General features: G+C 36.8%; 1 protein-coding gene across 6 annotated transcripts in view; it reads right to left on the reverse strand.

Moving 5' to 3' along the window:
• Usp37 (ubiquitin specific peptidase 37) overlaps positions 1 to 17,927 on the reverse strand; it is a 75,538-nt gene that overhangs the window by 33,047 nt on the left and 24,564 nt on the right. For all 6 annotated transcript variants that reach the window (XM_075951573.1, XM_075951571.1, XM_075951574.1 and 3 more), the window contains exons 9-16: positions 14,919 to 15,016; positions 13,002 to 13,086; positions 10,245 to 10,403; positions 6,861 to 6,992; positions 6,583 to 6,706; positions 4,996 to 5,186; positions 2,255 to 2,372; positions 762 to 841 (exon numbers count right to left, since the gene is read on the reverse strand). In XM_075951573.1, coding sequence (XP_075807688.1) covers positions 762 to 841; positions 2,255 to 2,372; positions 4,996 to 5,186; positions 6,583 to 6,706; positions 6,861 to 6,992; positions 10,245 to 10,403; positions 13,002 to 13,086; positions 14,919 to 15,016 — 987 coding nt within the window. The remainder of the gene's footprint in view (positions 1 to 761; positions 842 to 2,254; positions 2,373 to 4,995; positions 5,187 to 6,582; positions 6,707 to 6,860; positions 6,993 to 10,244; positions 10,404 to 13,001; positions 13,087 to 14,918; positions 15,017 to 17,927) is intronic.

The following is a 17,927-nucleotide window of genomic DNA, read 5'->3' on the forward strand; positions in this document are numbered from 1 at the left end:
GAGGCAGGAGGATCTGGTCAACAGAGTGAAATCCAGGACAGCAGTCCTGATACACAGAGCAACGCTGTCTCGAAAAGCAAAACAAAAAAAGCAGGGACACTGAAAATACTATATAAAATTTTCTTTAGGCTATGCATAATGTACATATGAATGAACATTAGTGCTTAGACCTGCACACACTCAAACCCTGAATCTCATGATGCATATGTAAGTATGACAAAATACAAGAAGCTTCTGGCTCAAGTATTTCAGAAGGGATCCTCAAACTATACAACTGTTACAATATTACCAAAGAAAACTTTAGAGCTAGTGTTACTAACTGCATCCTCTTTTTGTCCTTTTCCAGAGACTGAAAGACTACTTTCCCTACAGTATTCGAAATTCTCTTTTTATTTCCTTTATACATTTTTTTTATGGGTATGGGTGTTTTGCCTGCATGTATATGTAAGCATTGATTCCCTTGAAACTAAAGTTATAGATGATTGTAAGCCACCAAATGGGTGTTGGAAAATGAATCAGGTCCTTTGCAAGAGTAAGTAGCTAATGCTCCTAACTACTGAGCTGTCTCTCTAGTCCATCTTCCTTTTATCCACAAGCTTTCAAGATCCTTATGAATTCATAGTGTTAAGTTTGTCTGCTTGTTTATTGAGTTTAGGGATCAAATCTAAAGCTCTGTACGTAGTAGGTAAACACTGTATATTCCCAAACTATATTCCCAGTGAATTAGAGATACACACTTTCTAAAAAGGCAACAAATTTACCTGGGAAGCCTGTTAAATTTGTGTCGGACAAGAGCACACTTTCCACCACACTTTTCACAAGAATATTCAAGCTCTTCTGCCTATAAAAAGATAAGAGAGAAAAATAAGGATGAAATTGAATTGGCATTAACCCACTAAATGCAAACAATCTTTAGTCTCACTAGTTCAGGGGAATGACAACTCTGAACCAGTTTTAAATGCTGTGCGTGGAGCCAAAGAATACCAAATTTAGACCTAATCTTTAAAATACTTATTTATGATATCATGTCTCCTATTTTCAGAATTCCTAATTCCTTCTTTACCAAGGAAACATCTCAATTTATGATAGTAACTAGACTCTAATGAAGCAGATCTTAATTTTTCCCCATAGGATACACAAGAATGGCTGCCAAGAGTATATCCAGATTTTAACAGTTGGCTATAGCAGAGATAAGATCACCTTCAGGTTAGGCGGAGTTCCTGGTCTGTTAGGTGTAACTCTACCCCTTTCTTACAATGGAACTCAATCTTCTGGTGACAGCCCACTAAGAACAACTGCTCTAAAAGGACCAAAGTTTGGGGTGGATATCATTACCTAGAGAAAACTGAAACAAGAAATCCTTAAAAGGGGGGATAAAGATACACAAGAAAATCTTCAGTGACAATAATAACAGGAATAGTAGAGAATGAGTAAACAACAACAGAGAGACAGAGTAGCCATCTGCTGAGGAAACTCAACAGTCATCATTTAAAGAACAGAATTTTTATTAAACTATAGGAAGAAAACCCTGCCAATTTGCTACAACAAAAAAGGACCATCAATACAGATAAAGAAGAATCTTAGCAAATTCCCACCAGTTCTAAGGTCACACAGTAAGTCTGACTATGCCCCCAGAAACTTTCTCAATCTCTCCCCCAGACACACACACCTGATTCTCCCTTCTTGTTCCTACTAGGACACACAACCTAAGAAAAGAGTATATTTTCATTCCTTAGCTCTCATAACAACTCATTGTATCTCCAAATTTAATTCATGTTGCCAAATTTGACAAAAGATCATTTCAAATGCTTTGCATTCATATTTGTTTACAAGTAAGAAACAGCGTGCGTGTGTGTGTGTGTGTGTGTGTGTGTGTGTGTGTGTGTGTTTTGAGACAGGGTTTCTCTGCAGTTTTGGAGTCTGTCCTGGAACTTGCTCTGTAGACCAGGCTGGTCTTGAACTCACAAAAATCCTCCTGACTCTGCCTCCCAAATGCTGGGATTAAAGGCATGCGCCACCAGTGCCCAACAAGAAACAGCCTTTAAGGTTCCTTAAAACAAGCAGCATTTAGCTAAACATTCAATCTATTTAGAAAGCCAGTTTTCTTCTTTAGCAGCTTTAACCAAGTTTATCATTATTTATAAATACTTTCACTAGTTTTCTTTGCAAATAATTTAGTCAAACTCTGCCTTAAAGAAAACATAATTACTTATAAATATAAAACTGAGTTATATGAATATATCAAAGATATTACCCTAAAGAAAAGATCAAGAGAATCTTGAATTGAACGAGGAGGGAGAGGTTTTTTCCTCCGAGGAAGGTCAATGGAGAGATCATTAAACTGTTCTCTTTTGGGAATAATCTCTCCACACCTGTAAGGATGAGATGAGATTAGTGTAAAATTGGGTCTATAAAAATACATACCTATAAATATGTACATATTTACATACATACAAATAAAAATCCATACATAAAAAAAAACTATACTTGATACCTTCTTCCCCTATAGAGCTTAAGGTCCAAAATACATGAATAGCATAATACAATCTTTTTTTAAAAAAGATTTATAAATTATATACAGTGTTCTGCTTGCATGTATGCCTGCATGCCAGAAGAGGGCACCAGATCTCATTATAGATGGTTGTGAGCTACCATGTGGTTGCTGGGGAATGAACTCAGGACCTCGAGAAGAGAGCTGCCAGTGCTCTTAATCTCTAAACCTTCTTTCTGGTTTCCACACTACAATCTTAATCATTTTCTTCCATATAGAAGCACACCTCTCTGACTTCTACTAAAATGTCCTGTTTCTACCTCTAGATCCAGATTTAAAAAGTGTGATCTGCTCTCGGCCATGAAGATTATCTCTTACAAAAAGTAATAATAATAATTCAAGGGTAAGAGTAGTAGTCTTGATCATATAAGCAAAATTTTTGCAGCTAGATAAAGTCTCATCACACGAGTGACAGCTCAGAATCATCATGGACTTTACACACTCAAAGAATATGGAATCATACAAAGGCAAAGATTACCTTAGAATTCTGCCTGTGAGAGGAACTTAGTAAAATACATTCTTATAGCCCTGGTCTTTAACTGTGGCAGAAAACTACTGTGGCTCAACTTTGAATAAAATTAAAAGTGCTGAAAAAGACAAATGAAAAGCATTGACCAAATATTACCTTTAAAAATTTGTTTCTGCCGGGCAGTGGTGGCTCACGCCTTTAATCCCAGCACCCGGGAGGCAGAGGCAGGCGGATCCCTGTGAGTTCGAGGCCAGCCTGGTCTAGAAGAGCTAGTTCCAGGACAGAAACAAACAAAAAAAATTACGGAGAAACCCTGTCTCGAAAAATAAAAAAAATAAAAAATAAATAAAAATTTGTTCCTAGGCCGTGCAGTGGTGGCACACACCTTTAATACCAGCACGCGGGAAGCAGAAGCAGGATCTCTGGGAGTTCGAGGCCAGCCTCGTCTACAAGAACTAGTTCCGGGACAGGCACCAAAGCTACAGAGAAACCCTGTCTCAAAAAAACAAAACAAAAAATAAAAAAAAAAATTGTTTCTAACGACTGAAGAATGAGCTCAGTTCTTACACAGAACTCAGATTTTGTTCCTAACACCCATAAGGTAGCTTACAACCATCCATCCACAAGTCCAGTTCTAGGGGATGTGATACCCTTTTCTGAACTCTGCATATACATACATGCAGGAAAAATACACATATACATAAAATAAGTAAACCTCAAACAAACAGTAACCAAACAAAAACCTGTTTCCAGTCAAGTACTGTAGCTAACACCAGTAAATCTAGCACTTAAAGGTTGAGCCAGCAGGACCACAAGTTTGAGGCAACATAGTAACATCCTTCCTTGGGGGAAAAAAAATCAGCCAGGTGTGGAGGTGCGCACTTTAATTCCAGCACTTAGGAGGCAGAGATAGGATATCTGGGAATTTGAGGCCAGCATGGTCTACATAACAAACTAAGCCAGCCAGGACAACAAAGAGAGACTCTGCCTCAGAAAATCAAACAAAAAGGAACCCACAAATCAACCACTAACTATTGAGTTAGAACAAAAGTGTATCACAGTTGGTTGTGATAATGTAATCCTTTAATCTCAGGATTTGCAAATAGAGGCAGGCAGATCTGTTAGTTAAGGCTACCCTGACCTATATGGTATGACGCAGCCTCATAAGACAAACAACAAAAAGTGTATCAAGAACTATTTCAATTATCTTTGGCTATTACCTCACTAAGCATTGTTATAAAAATAGTGATCAAGGAAGATGGGTTAGTGACAAAAGAGTCTGCTGCAAAAAAAAAAAAAAAAAAGTCTAATAATCAAGCCTGGTGTAGTGAGAGCGTGGTCCACAAAACAGTTCCAGGACAGCCTGGGTTGTTATACAGAGAAATCCTGTCTCAAAAAACAAAAACAAGGGCTGGGGAGATGGCTCAGTGGTTAAGAGCATTGCCTGCTCTTCCAAAGGTCCTGAATTTAATTCCCAGCATAACCATCTGTAATGAGGTCTGGTGCCCTCTTCTGGCCTGCAGACATACACACAGACAGAATATTGTATACATAATAAATAAATAAATAAATATTTTTAAAAACAACAAAAACAAAACAAAAAGAAAAGCCTAAAAACCTGTCCTCTGCCTGTTTCAGTCAATAATGAATAAAATGAAGCAAAAAGAAAAGAATGACAGGTATGGTAAATCATGTCTGTCCTGTCCATCAGCAATGGGAGGCTGCCAAATGAAGATGCCAAGTTCTAGGACAGCTTGAGCTACATTACATAGTAAGATTCTGTTTCAAAAACCCGAACCCAAAAGAACTGAAAGACTGAAAGAAAAAAAAAGTTTTGATGGAATTTGTGTATTTGTATTTTCCCTGTGGGAAAGAAAGGAATCAAAAAATAAGTCTTGATATGTGACAAGGAAAGTTTTAGCCACTTGCCATACAGGACTAAGAAGGGTTAAAAGTTTGCTTAGAGATTACATACGCTTTACAGATAATGGAGTGCTGAACCTCAAACTCCAAGTTTGCAATAACAGGGCAAGTGAACACTTTAGTAGCTGAAGCATCTGGTGAATTTTCTTCTCCAAGGATAGGTTCTGTCTTCCAAGTTTTATTCAGTTTTTCCATATCCTCCTTCAGCTGATCTAAGCACTGGCTTAAAAATTCATGAGCATCCTAAAAAGATGGTATCTGTCATCAGAGCAAATCATTTCTCATCATAGCTTATCAAACTATTTATAAAACTAAAGCACCTAAAAGTCAAAAGATAATAAGACTGAACAGGGTCAGTCTTATTCTGATAAGATTTTGAGTATTTATAGCTTTTGAAAAAGTACAAGTTTAGAGATTTAGCTCAGTGGAAGACAATTAATTGCCTAGCATGTTTGAGTCCTAGGGTTCAAAACCCAGCACCAACTCTCCCTGACAAACCAAACAGTAACAAGAAAACAATAAAAAACAAACAAAACAACAACAACAAACCAACCTGACTAATAAGAAACCTTAACAAACCATGGAAAACTGTAACGTTTAAGATTTAGTATATATATAAGATTTAGTGTGTGTATATGGCAGGGGTTATGTGTGTTATGAATGCACTGCAAGCACTAACAGCCTGAGGTGTTGGACCCTGGAGTTAGAATTATAGGCAGTTGTTGAGTATCTGATATGGGTCCTGAGAACAAATGTGGGTCCCCTTTAAGAGCAGTAAGTGTACCCTTAACTGCTAAGCCAGCTTCCAGTCTTTAGAATTGAAAATTTTTAACTATTCAATTATATTATCATAAATAAACAAACAACTCTTTGTTTAAAAAAGATATATATATATATATTTTTGACTGAGAGGAGGTAGTGCATGCATTTAAACCCAGCACTCGGGAGGCACAGATAGGCAAATCTCTGTGAGTTCGAAGCCCGCCTGGTGTACAAAAGCTAGTTCCAGGAGAGGCTCCAAGGGTACAGAGAAACCCTGTTTTGAAAAACCAATAAATAAATAAATAAATAAAAAATTTCCAGTTATTTTTCACTGGCAACCTGCATCTATAAATTAAGTATGCTAAAGCTAGACATGGTGGAATAAGCCTATAATCTCTCCTCTTGTGAAGGAGGGAGTCCTAGACCAGCCTGAACTACGCAGCATGAACCTGGTTCAAAAAAGTAGGGAGGCTGAGGATGTAGGTCAGTTGGTAGAGTGCTTGCCTAAAATTTGTAAAGCTTTTGGTTCAAGCCATAACACTACATAAACCAAACAGTGATAACACTTGTAATCCCAGCATCTGGGAGGTGGAGGCAGCAGGACCAGAGTTTCAAAGTCACTCTTGGCTATAAATACATATATACATATATCATGCTTCAACCTGGTCTGGGTTACATGAGAGACTGGCTCAAAAACAAAACAAAACAAAATCCAAACAGGATAAAACACACAGGAATCATATTAAAAGTTATGACAACTCCTTAGGTTTTACCATCCAATGTGACATTACACAGATAACATTTTAAAATAAAAATTAGGTGAAAAGATAATTTCAATTTTCTGTATCTAAAACATTTAAAACTAATTAACACTTACATTTTGCACATAGCCAGAGAATCTTTCTGCAGTAGATGAAATAGCATTTTTAACCTTTTTGAGTAGTTCTTTTTTGGTCTCTGAATTAGAAATATCTTTTTTAATAAGCAGGTTTGCAAAGCGTCTGATAAATAAGAGAGACAGGTTAGCAAATTTTAAAAACATTCGGTGGCATATTTTAGCGACTAATAACTAACAACAACACATAACAATGTAACTGCCCCAAATCCTATTATTTAAAAACCACTGAGCTTATTCAGTAAATATATCAGCATTACCTGATAAGTGCATTGAGTGGAATTTTCTTCCATGGAATACTTTGTTTAAGCAAATCATTTGCAAATGACTGGAGTGAAAACAGAGATTGTAAGATAGCATTCATATAGCAGGTATTTCCCAAGTTGGAGAATCTGGAAAGGAAAAAAGTGTTTGATGTTCAGCATGCATAAAGGTTTCAAAACCACCTGGATGGTTTGTTAAACTACATACTACTGGACCCTGTTTCTCATTCAGTAGGTATGGAAAACGGGGGTGCAGGGAAACACGCATTTCTAACAAGCCATCAGCTGTTGCTGACCTGAAGAAACTGCTTTAAGAACAATTATAACTTTACAAGGCAAACTAAAAAGGAATCATTTCGCATTATTTTGTTATTACCCTCCACTTCCTTCAATTAATCTTCTTTGTATAATAAAAATACCATCCCTTTATTTATATGCAGTAAAATTTTACTTCCAATATTTCACTGACCCTTTTTTTTGTGCTTACCTATGCAAAATTTAGCATTACACAAATTTATCACTCTTATATTAAATCTTGAGTTTGAACCAAACTTATAAAGCCTTTCCCTACATGAAAGTTAACAGAAAAATTTACCCATAACATCTGGTATCTGAAGAGATTAAAGATTTCAAATTTTATTTTTAATTATACACATGTGTGTCTGTGTTTGGGTATGTGTACTCAAATACAGGTACCCCTTTGAGGCCATTAGATTCCCTGAAGCTGGAGTTACAGAAAGTTGTAAGGGGGCTAAATGAGGGTCCTGGAAACTGGATTCAGGTTCTCTGCAAGAGCAGCAAGTGCTTATAATGGCAGAGCCATCTCTTTAGCCCAGACTTAAAAAATTTTTACAACAGGTTTCTCTGATTCTATTAGAATTATTCTTGTACACATTTAATAATGAACTTATCTTTTTCAAAATTGGCTATTCTAATTTCTTTAAAAAGTGCATCTTCATTACAACAATTAGGATTTTCTCTCCTATTCTACTGGTCAGCCTACATACATATCAGTAGTTTATTTATGAATGAGACAGGGTCTTTGATTTTTAATATAATTTAAAATCTTGATTCATGGTACTTTTTGTACTATTTCCAAAGCCTTGTTTGAGAATGTTTAATTATAGTTCAAGTTTATTGATAATAAACCTCTAGTTCAGTTAAGTTCATGGCTGCTTTTGAGAGACTCTTTATTAGCTAAAACATTTTAGTTAATATTTCCTGTTTTTCTTACTGCTGTTCTGCAGGGAAGTAGTCGTCTTCCTTATATTCCAATTTTGTTTGTGGAGAGGATTTCGTCCTCTCTTTTGTTAATTTAGTAAGGTGAAATCCCTTTAATGTACCATGACAGTAGTGGTGACAAGTGGAAGAGGAGCAAGCAAGTCTTGCTTTCCTTTCACTTTGGCAGAAGCCTTATCCTGGTACTTAAGACTTTTTCTTTTTCTGATTTTTTTTTTTTTTTTTTTTTTTGGTTTTTCGAGACAGGGTTTCTCTGCAGCTTTGGAGCCTGTCCTGGCACTAGCTCTTGTAGACCAGGCTGGCCTCGAACTCCCAGAGATCCGCCTGCCTCTGCCTCCCGAGTGCTGGGATTAAAGGCGTGCGCCCCTTACACATATTTAGTTTTCATATAAGCCTACTGTCCCAACTCCGAGCATCCACAGTTCAGACAATGGAAAACAGAAGCGTTGAAGGAAATGGGTTTGTTTGTACACTTGGAAATATATTAAACATTTGTCTCCCAGCAGACCTGAAGTGTATTTCTTTGCACTTCTTCTCTCTACGTGCGCGTGTGTGTGCGCCTGTTTTGGAGGGTTCGTGACAAACAATAGAATCAGGTAGCCTATATTACCCTCTAGTCTTCCGAAGTTTCTTTTTAGATGTGCTCCACCCCTTAGAGGAGTCTTGGGACCTGAGTAATTCAACCTAAAATTCTATAATTTCTGAAAGAGTTCTGAAAAGAAGATTTATTTCTAGAGATAGGTACATCCATTATGCAGGAATGAAAAAAACACCAGAGAAACCTAGAGTGTCAAAATGGGCAACTCGTGAGATTGTCAACAGTGTGGCACAGACCAGAAAAGGACTTAAGAGGAGACAATATGAAAAGGAGAAAAAGATCAATGGAGAGAAAGGTAAGATGGCCTCAAAATAAGACAGGTAAATGTTGTCTGCCTGGCAGTGGTGGTGACGCCTTTAATCCCAGGACCTGGGAGGCAGAGACAGGTGGATCTCTGAGTTTGATGCTAGCCTGGGCTACAGAGTGAGTTCCAGGAAGGATAGCCAGGGCAACACAGACAAACACTGTCTTGAAAAACTAAGGGAGGCTGAGGGGCAGGGGGAGGAGACTGCTCTTCCAGAAGACCTGAACCCAGTTCCTAGCCTCAGTGTTAATAATTCTGCCAAGACTTCATCCTAAAAGAAATCCATTAAACATTACAGGAATAATCAAATGTTATGGTACATACCTATAATCCTAGCATTTGAGAACTGGAAACAGGAGGATCAGGAGTCCAAGGTCACCTAACTATACAAAATCCTATCTCAAAACAAAAAGGAACCTTGAAAAGTGCTGGCTCAGTAGTCAAGAGCACTAGGCAGCTTCTAGAAAGTATCTGGGTTTAATTCTGAGCACCTACTATTATCACCACCACTATGATTTCTTTTTGTGTTGAAAGAATATATAAAAAATGTTGAAAGTACCTGAATATTGGTCAAAATGAATGGAGTTAGAGAATACTCATTTCTCCTTTAAGATGGTATTACAGAGACAGATGGACAGACAGATAGAAACATGTAAACAGAGGCAGAGCTTTGTATCCTGACCAGGCAGTCCCAAATAATCACACAGAATCTTAATTACAAACTGTTAGGCCTATTTCTCAAGCTTATTACTAACTAGTTTTTACTTTTAAATTAACCCACTTCTATTAATCTATGTTTTGTCCTGTGTCTCATGGCTTTACCCGTGCTTTAATACATCTTGTTCATCTGGCGGCTGGTTGGCATCTCCCTCATCTGAGTTCTCAGTCTGATTGTTCTGCCTAACCTTATCATGCCTGGCTATTGGTCAAACAGCTTTTATTATCAACCAATGAGAGGAATACATATTCACAGTGTACAGAAAGATCATTCCACAGTAGAAACACTGCCAAGGTCTGAAAACTGTTTGGAGACCAGATAATGGACTTACTGTTTATATCTATGACAAATCTTTAATAAGTGACCCAGTTTCTAAATTTTATAATAACATTATATATAATATTTATATATTATGTATTACATATAACATATCTATTTATATTATGTAACATTATATTAATATCCACAACAAATGGAGAATAACTCAGTTGAATCACTCTGTAAGAAAGCAAGTTTACCAACCCTTGCAGCTGCTGTTGATGAGAGGAGAGGGGCACTCTAGGTTTGTTCCAGCCTGTGTAATCCTGGTTACACCTCAGTTTTTTAACAGATAGAGGAGCTGGCTGGGGAAGAAACCCCAAGCTTCTTTTGGCAGAAGGAGTCTGGCTTGAAACATTACTCCTAAAAACGAAAAAAAATGAAATAAAAATTTTTCTACTACCACCTTTTTTCTGTACTAGATTCAGAGAAATCAATGTCAAAGGGAAACACAGTCTTAGACTTAAGGGAAATATTAGTATAATAATAATGGTCACTTAAAGGAAAATCTCAAGTTTAATTGTTAATAGAGAAACAAAAACAAAACAGATAGCTTAAGAAGTTTACATATTTCACCTACAGACTACACAATCCAAGCTTATGGCTTGAGAAAGGCTATACAGTTTCACTTTTTATTTCATTTTCATACACTTTATGGATGTCACATCAGTTTACCTAGTTATGGACAAAGTTAGTATACTCTTCATCACTTCAAATCACATAGAAGATTTCTTAATTTCTTTAAAGAAAGGTATTAAATGTTTGTTTGGAGGTGGAAATACAAGGGGCATTTTTAATTTTTCTATATATTATTGTTTTCCAAAAAGATTAAACAAGTGTCACTTCACTGAATGAATTTTCATCTCCTCACATTTCTATTATTTACCATCACAAGTATTAACTTTTATTATTCTGGTAGCATATGACTTCAATGCTATTTTAACTTGCATCCCTAATTATACTTGAAGCTAAACATATTTCTATACTGTATATTTCTCTGAACTGGTCTTTTATATTCTTGTGCTTTTGGTTTTTTTTTCCCCCCTTTCCTTTCTTTTGAGACAGGGCTCACTATGGATCCCTGACTAGCCTAAACTCTCTATGTAGACCAGACTGGTCTAGAACTCACTGAAATAGGCCCACTATATTGGATGCTCAGGTTGCAGACGTGTGCCATCATCCTGGATAAAAATAACATTCTTCTTTGTATATATTCCTAGACTATAATTTATTCGTGTACAGCATCTTTTATGCTTTATTCTGTTAATAACTAACTCTGTTTCTCTTGTTGCAAATGTCAATCTGCTTTATTTTTATATCATATTTACTTTCTCATAGCTTCAAAATGCTATTTTACCCATGTGGATCTTTTTGTTTTGTTGTTTTTCGGGATAGGGTTTCTTTATTGCTGCCTTGGAACTTGCTTTTTAGACGAGGATGGCCTTGAACTTATAGCTGCACCTGTCTCTGCCTCCAAAGTACTGGGATTAAAGGTATTTGCCACAATACCTGGCTCCCATATGGGTCTTTAAAAATATTACTTGTTGTTTGGCATTTGTTGAAGCTTTTCAATTTGAGGAGTTTCAGCATTTTCATCCACTATTTCATTGACAATATCCTTGAATCTATTCTTCTTTTCTCCCAAAGTTCTATAGTGACATAGGGTATTCCCAAACTAAGTTTCTCAGTTGCATTCACACTAAATGTTCCCTCGCTGCTGTATTCTATGATGGTGCCTTATTGCCAAGTGTTACACTATTTCTCCCTCTGGTCCTAAACTTTTGCAGAGGATTTTATAATACAGGTTCTTAACTCACTTTTTAAAAACATTTGTGTGTGTGAATGTATGTACATGTGTGTATACAGGCACTCATTTGGGGGTCAAAGGACAATCTGCAGAAGTTTGTTCTACCAGGTGGATGCTAGGGATCAAACTGAAAATATAGGGCTTGGGAGAAAATGCCTTTAACCACCAAGCCATCTCACCAGCCCTTGTCAATCTTCTTCCAAATCAAGTCAAATGAAAGCAGGTAACACTGCTCTCTACTCAACAAACCCCAGGAAGAACACATCAATCATTCTAACCCCTGGATGGTTTATAACAATGTTTGCCTTGGCTTAAATATGGCTTTTCTAGAAACCAGCTTCATACAGTGTCTAATGTTCTGGGAAGCCTACACAAACACACTTATGTGCAACAGGTTCATACTTGGTATTCATGAATGTCAGAAGAAGGTGTTAGATTTTCTGAAACTGGAGTTATAGATGGCTGTGGACCACCATGTGGGTGCTGGGAATTGAAATTCGGCGTTCTGCAAGAGCAGTTTATATTCTTAACCATTGAGCAATCTCTCCAACTCCCACAACCATACTTTTAGAAACTATTGCTATGTACCCATAGCTGACCTGTGACTCACTTTGTAGACCATATCAGCTTTGAATTTGTGTTAATTCTACTTCCTACTTGCCTCCTGGGGTTACAAACATGCATTCATACCTGGCTAGAAGTTAAATGTCTGAAAAACTTTTCCAGTGAAAGATACTTGTATGAGGCTTTAATTTTTAAAAGAAAAAAAAATCTGTTAATTTTTGCAAGTTAGTCTAGTATCTGCATAGGAAACAAAGGCAATGTAAAAATGCCCTGAGTCTTTAATATGCCCATGCTTGAGAGGATGGGAAATGCAGTGTAAAAGACTCCAATGCCAGTCAACATGAATAACATTGGTATTTCCAAATCTCAGTTTATTCACTGTTAGACACATTTCAAAACAGATGAAATTAAAATAGCTCTAGACTGCTTCCTAACTAAAGTATCATGACGTTATGATTGGAATTGACTATGCTGTGTTTAAACTAGGGCATTAGCTAAGAATATAAAGAATAGCCAGTTTCATCACTCAAGATTATGAAGGAGGAGAGCCCTTCAACTTCTACACTCATAATTCTACAACTAATTCATACCTGTCTAGGTTAGTGCCACCAGAAGAGTAGTCCTTGGATCCAGCTCTGCTCCCATAAAATGAGGATGACTGCAAAGGCAAAAGCCCTATAAAACACAGGAAAGAAAACTTAATGACTATTTAACACTCAAATTCACCTAATATTACACAATTGGATCTGCTTGTATTTAATTCTATTCTTAATAACATGTCCATTAAAAAGATCAATACTGTGGGAAAAGTTACCATAGCAAAGCCCTGTTCCTCTGCCAGCAAACTGTTCAAGGTCCTTTTCTAGCTTCTAATCCCTTTCCCCCTACTCTTTTATTCTTTGAGAGTCTTATATATGCATATAATGAAATAATTTTATTCCCAATTCCCCTCTCTCGTCTCTACCTCTCCTGCCCAAATCCTTCTTCTTACCAAGAGGTGTCCCTCTTACACTCATGTCTTCTTTGGGTTTTGCCCAGAGTTTAGTCTAACTGGTTTCTACAGCTTAGTTTTTTGTCTTACATACCAGAAGTTATTAAACCTCCCAATTTGCTACAGCAATTTTTTAGAACTATAGTTAAAATAACCAATTACTAATAGTAAGTCACTAATAAATTTTAAAAACAATTCTTTAATTTACACATTTTACCATTTATTAAAAACAGCAATTTGCATACTAATGAGATGGCTATTATGTATTTACTATTTCTATTTGCTAATTGCTGGTTAGTTATAACTGCTTAAAATAAGTGCTGTTAAGATGGTCTTCAAACAACAGATCCTATTAATGTGCTCTAAGTAGTAGTATTTCAGAAATAAGGCTTATATTGGTCATGCTTTTTCTTATAGGAATCCCAGTGATGGTGAGCAATACTGATGAACATTAATTTCAACCACAGTAACTTCTGATTCAGTCTATGGTCTTTTTGTTTGTTTTTTTCGGAATAGGGTTTTTCTGTTAACAGTCCTGGTTGTCTTAGAATTTGCTTTGTAGAGCAGGCTGGCCTCAAACTTACTGAGCTTTGCCTGACTCTCTCTCCCAAGCATGTGTCACCACTGCCCAGCATCAGTCTATGGTCATGGTACTTTAACACTAAAAGATTAATTCTACATACTGAAATGGAGGAAAAAGAAGGTAAATTCTGGATTTATTTGTTTTTTGGGGTTTTTTTTTTGAGACAGGATCTCTCTGTAGCATTAGTTGTCTTAGAACTCACAAAGACCCTCCTACCTCTGCTACCTGAATGCTGGGATTAAAAAAGCATGTGTCACACTTGGTTAAATTCTGGATTTTTAGAGAAAAACAAAATATAAAAATAAGTACACACACATACACACACACCCTCACTATGTAGTCCTAGCTGACCTCAAACTCAGAGATACAGCTACCTCTGTCTCCCCGATGCTGGAATGAAAGGTGTGAGTCACCATGCTGACTATTGCTGGTTTTTTTTTTGAGAGACAGTACCATGTAGCCCCAGCTGGTGTCAAATTCACTATGTAGCAGAGTTTAGTCTTGAACCCCTGATTCTCTTGCTTCTACCTCCTGAGTGCTGAGATTATAAGTATGTACCATTTTTCTTGGATAACTTTCCTTATATTATATATATTTATATATAATATATATAAAATATATGTATTGTGTGTGTGTATGCCACAGCACACATGTGGAAGTTGAAGGATTACTTTCCAAAGTGAGTTTTCTCCTTCTACCACGTGGGTCACTGAGATCAAATTCAGGTCTTCAGGCTTGGTGACAAGTACTCTTACCTACTGAGTCATCTTGTCAGCCCTCTTTAAAACACTCGAGTCAATTACTGGGTACAAGTTAGTGACTAACGACTAACACTAGATTATCCACTATTCTGGAACATTGTACAGTCGTGTGCTAGTTTAATATAGTATATTATGTAAACAAATGAGGCCTTAATTAAAGACTAAAACTTACCTGATGTTCGATTTTCTTCTGCCTGTTTCAAACTCAGCTGCTTTTCTCTACTGCTGGTTAAATATTTTCTTGAAGGGTCTGTCATAGCTTTGTTGTTCCTACAGTTAACAATTTTAAATCAATATAGTGAATTATCAAGATATTCTTAATTCTCAGTGAAATAAGAACAATGAAAATAACCTTTCATTAAGCCAAGAACCAAAATAATATTGATATACATATGACTCTAGCAAATTAAGCAAAATAAAAAATATTTTCTTTTAAGAAAGTCATATAAAGAGACAGCAAGATAATAGGTTTTTTTTGTTTGTTTGTTTTGTTTTGTTTTTTTTTTTAACCAAAAGCAAGATCAGGGGCTAGCCAGACAGCTCATGTAAGTAAAAGTGCTTGCCATGAAGGCCCAATGATCTAAGTATGATGTCAGAATACCACAGTGAAGGTAGAAAACAAACTCCTGCAAGTTGTCCTGTGACTTCTAAACTGTGGTATACACATGCACATGTACAAGTGTACACACACACAAAGTAATAAAATTTAAAATTATTTATGAGACAAAAACAGTAAGTTAAAGATGAAAACTATCCTGTGAGTATTGATACTTTGTAGTTTTCAAAAATAAAATCCAAATTTTTTTTATGTCACATATAATTTGAAATGCTACTTAGAAACTTTTCAGCTGGGGAGTTGGTGGCATATGCCTTTAATCCCAGCACTCAGGGAGGCAGAGAGAAGTGGATCTCTGTGAGTTCAAGGCCAGCCTGGTCTACAAATGAGTTCCAGGATAGGCTCCAAAGCTACAAAAGAACCCTGTCTTGAAAAACAAACAAACAAACAAACAATACACACACACACACACACACACACACTTCAACTTGTAATCTTTACTAGTTTAAGTTCAGGAATACAAAGCTAATATATCTTTCTTTCTTTTTATATAGGGTCTCTCTATATAGTCCTGGCTGTCCCAGAAGTAGCTGTGTACTACTCACAGAGATCCACCTGCCTCTGCCTCTTGCAGGCTGGGATTAAAGGTATTCACAATCAAGCCAGGTGAAATTCCTCCCTTTTATTTCCAAGCACTAAAGGAAGATGTTCACAAAGATAAAATCTCCAAGTTTAGATTGAAATTACTAATTTAGGGGAATCACCATAAATTAAGCTTGTAGCAGACAATGCTACTGCGTTGCCAATATTCCCTCTGGCTCCATTTTTGTGTCCTTTGCTTTACATCTTCACTCTACAGCCTCTCATTAAGAAATATAGCTAAGCCTGGAGGTGGTAGTGCACACCTTTAATCCCAGCACTCAAGAGGCATAGGCAGGTGGATCTCTGTGAGTTCGGAGCCAATCCGGTCTACTGAGTGAATTCTAGGATGGGCAGGGCTATAGAGAGAAACCATATCTCAAAAATCAAAATTAAATATAACTAATCCTAGCACTCTGGAAGTGAGGCAAGCAGGTCAGGAGCTCAAGGCCAGCCTGGGCTACATAGTAAATTTGAGATCAGATTGGATTGTGTAAGACTTTGTGTCTCCCTCTCTCCAACCTTTAATGAGTTTGGCCCTATAACTAATTTTCTTTGCCTGAAAGAACGTGTTTATGAGTTTTGATCCCAAGACTAAAAATGTCTTTCAGATTTCCAATTCCGTGGAATTCTACCACTGATATATAAATAATTCTAGGCTAGCTTGTTAGATGTTGGAAGACACATGGCCTAATTACCCCAGCTGATAGCAACTCCAGGGGCAGCCATGAGTGAGACTATTCGCAGATTCTCAACTCTCTATATGACCACAGATTCATGGGGGAAAAAAAAAAAATCAAAGGATCTAGGTATAACTGGTTAAGCCAAATTCAGATAAGCTGAAGTCACTATAATTCATAAGTAATACTTTTGTTAATTTGTTTTGAGACAGGCTCTATGTAGCTCTGCTGTCTTAGAATTCACTTGTAGACCAGGCTGGCCTTGAACTCACAGAGTTCTGCGGTTCTGCCTCCCGAGTGCTGGGATTAAAGGTGTGCACCACCATGTATGCCTGTGCAGCAATATTTTTAAACTTAAAGTCACTACATGGAGTAATGTGTTATACAATAATAGTTAAGTGCTACAAGGATGTGAGGTAAAATACAACCATGAAGAAGACAGAACCGGCTTTCTGCTACTATAAGTACAGATTTGTTTGAAAGAGAAAATAGGTCTTAGCCAAGACAAGTGGAATGTAGCAGGTGTCTTAGGATTGTAGAGCAACACCATTCTGTCTGCAAAAGAAAACTATAAATTATTTATGAAGTATGATATACTACTCTTGTAAGAAAAGGCCTTCAAAGAGGATGAGCAGTCATTAAGGGACTATGTTACCAGGAGCATCAAAAGCTGGTGCTATCACACCATAAAGCTTTAAGGTCAAAGGGGCATAGCCACAACCTACTGTACCTGGAATTAAATATATTAAGATTGGGCCAATGACTCTCTAAGACCAACTGAAAGAGTAATAATTAACCTGGACCAGTCTGGACATTAGCACAAAGTGAAAACCAACTACAGCCCTAGTAAAGGACTATGTTAAAAGACAAGAGAGGAAGATTTCTAAGGAAAGTATCTCACCACTGGCTCTATGTGGCTAGAGAAAGAAGGTCACAACTACTTATTAGCTGGCAGCAAAGGGTTTAGATGATCAGGAAGAAATGACGATGCACAAAGGAACTTTATGGATAAGTGTATAAAGGACAAAGATCTGTGTCATATGCTAATTTTCACCAGGAAAACAGCCTACAATCAGAAGTCTAACTCGTCAGCAAATCTGTCCTTGGCTATTTTTTTCACCAGAGATCCAATTAAAACAGCTATAGTGGCAGAGATAGAATCTATAATATAGATTTCCCCTCATCTAAGTTTGGCTATTGTTATTCTGTTCTAAATGGCAAACAGCAAAAACTGGTGCTGAGCTCTAATCTAGCCTCCTTCTTATGAAACCAATTCTTCAATTGGTTGTAAATGATTTTAACAAAT

Source organism: Microtus pennsylvanicus, chromosome 17 (genome assembly GCF_037038515.1).
Source record: "Microtus pennsylvanicus isolate mMicPen1 chromosome 17, mMicPen1.hap1, whole genome shotgun sequence".
Lineage (NCBI taxonomy): Eukaryota > Metazoa > Chordata > Mammalia > Rodentia > Cricetidae > Microtus > Microtus pennsylvanicus.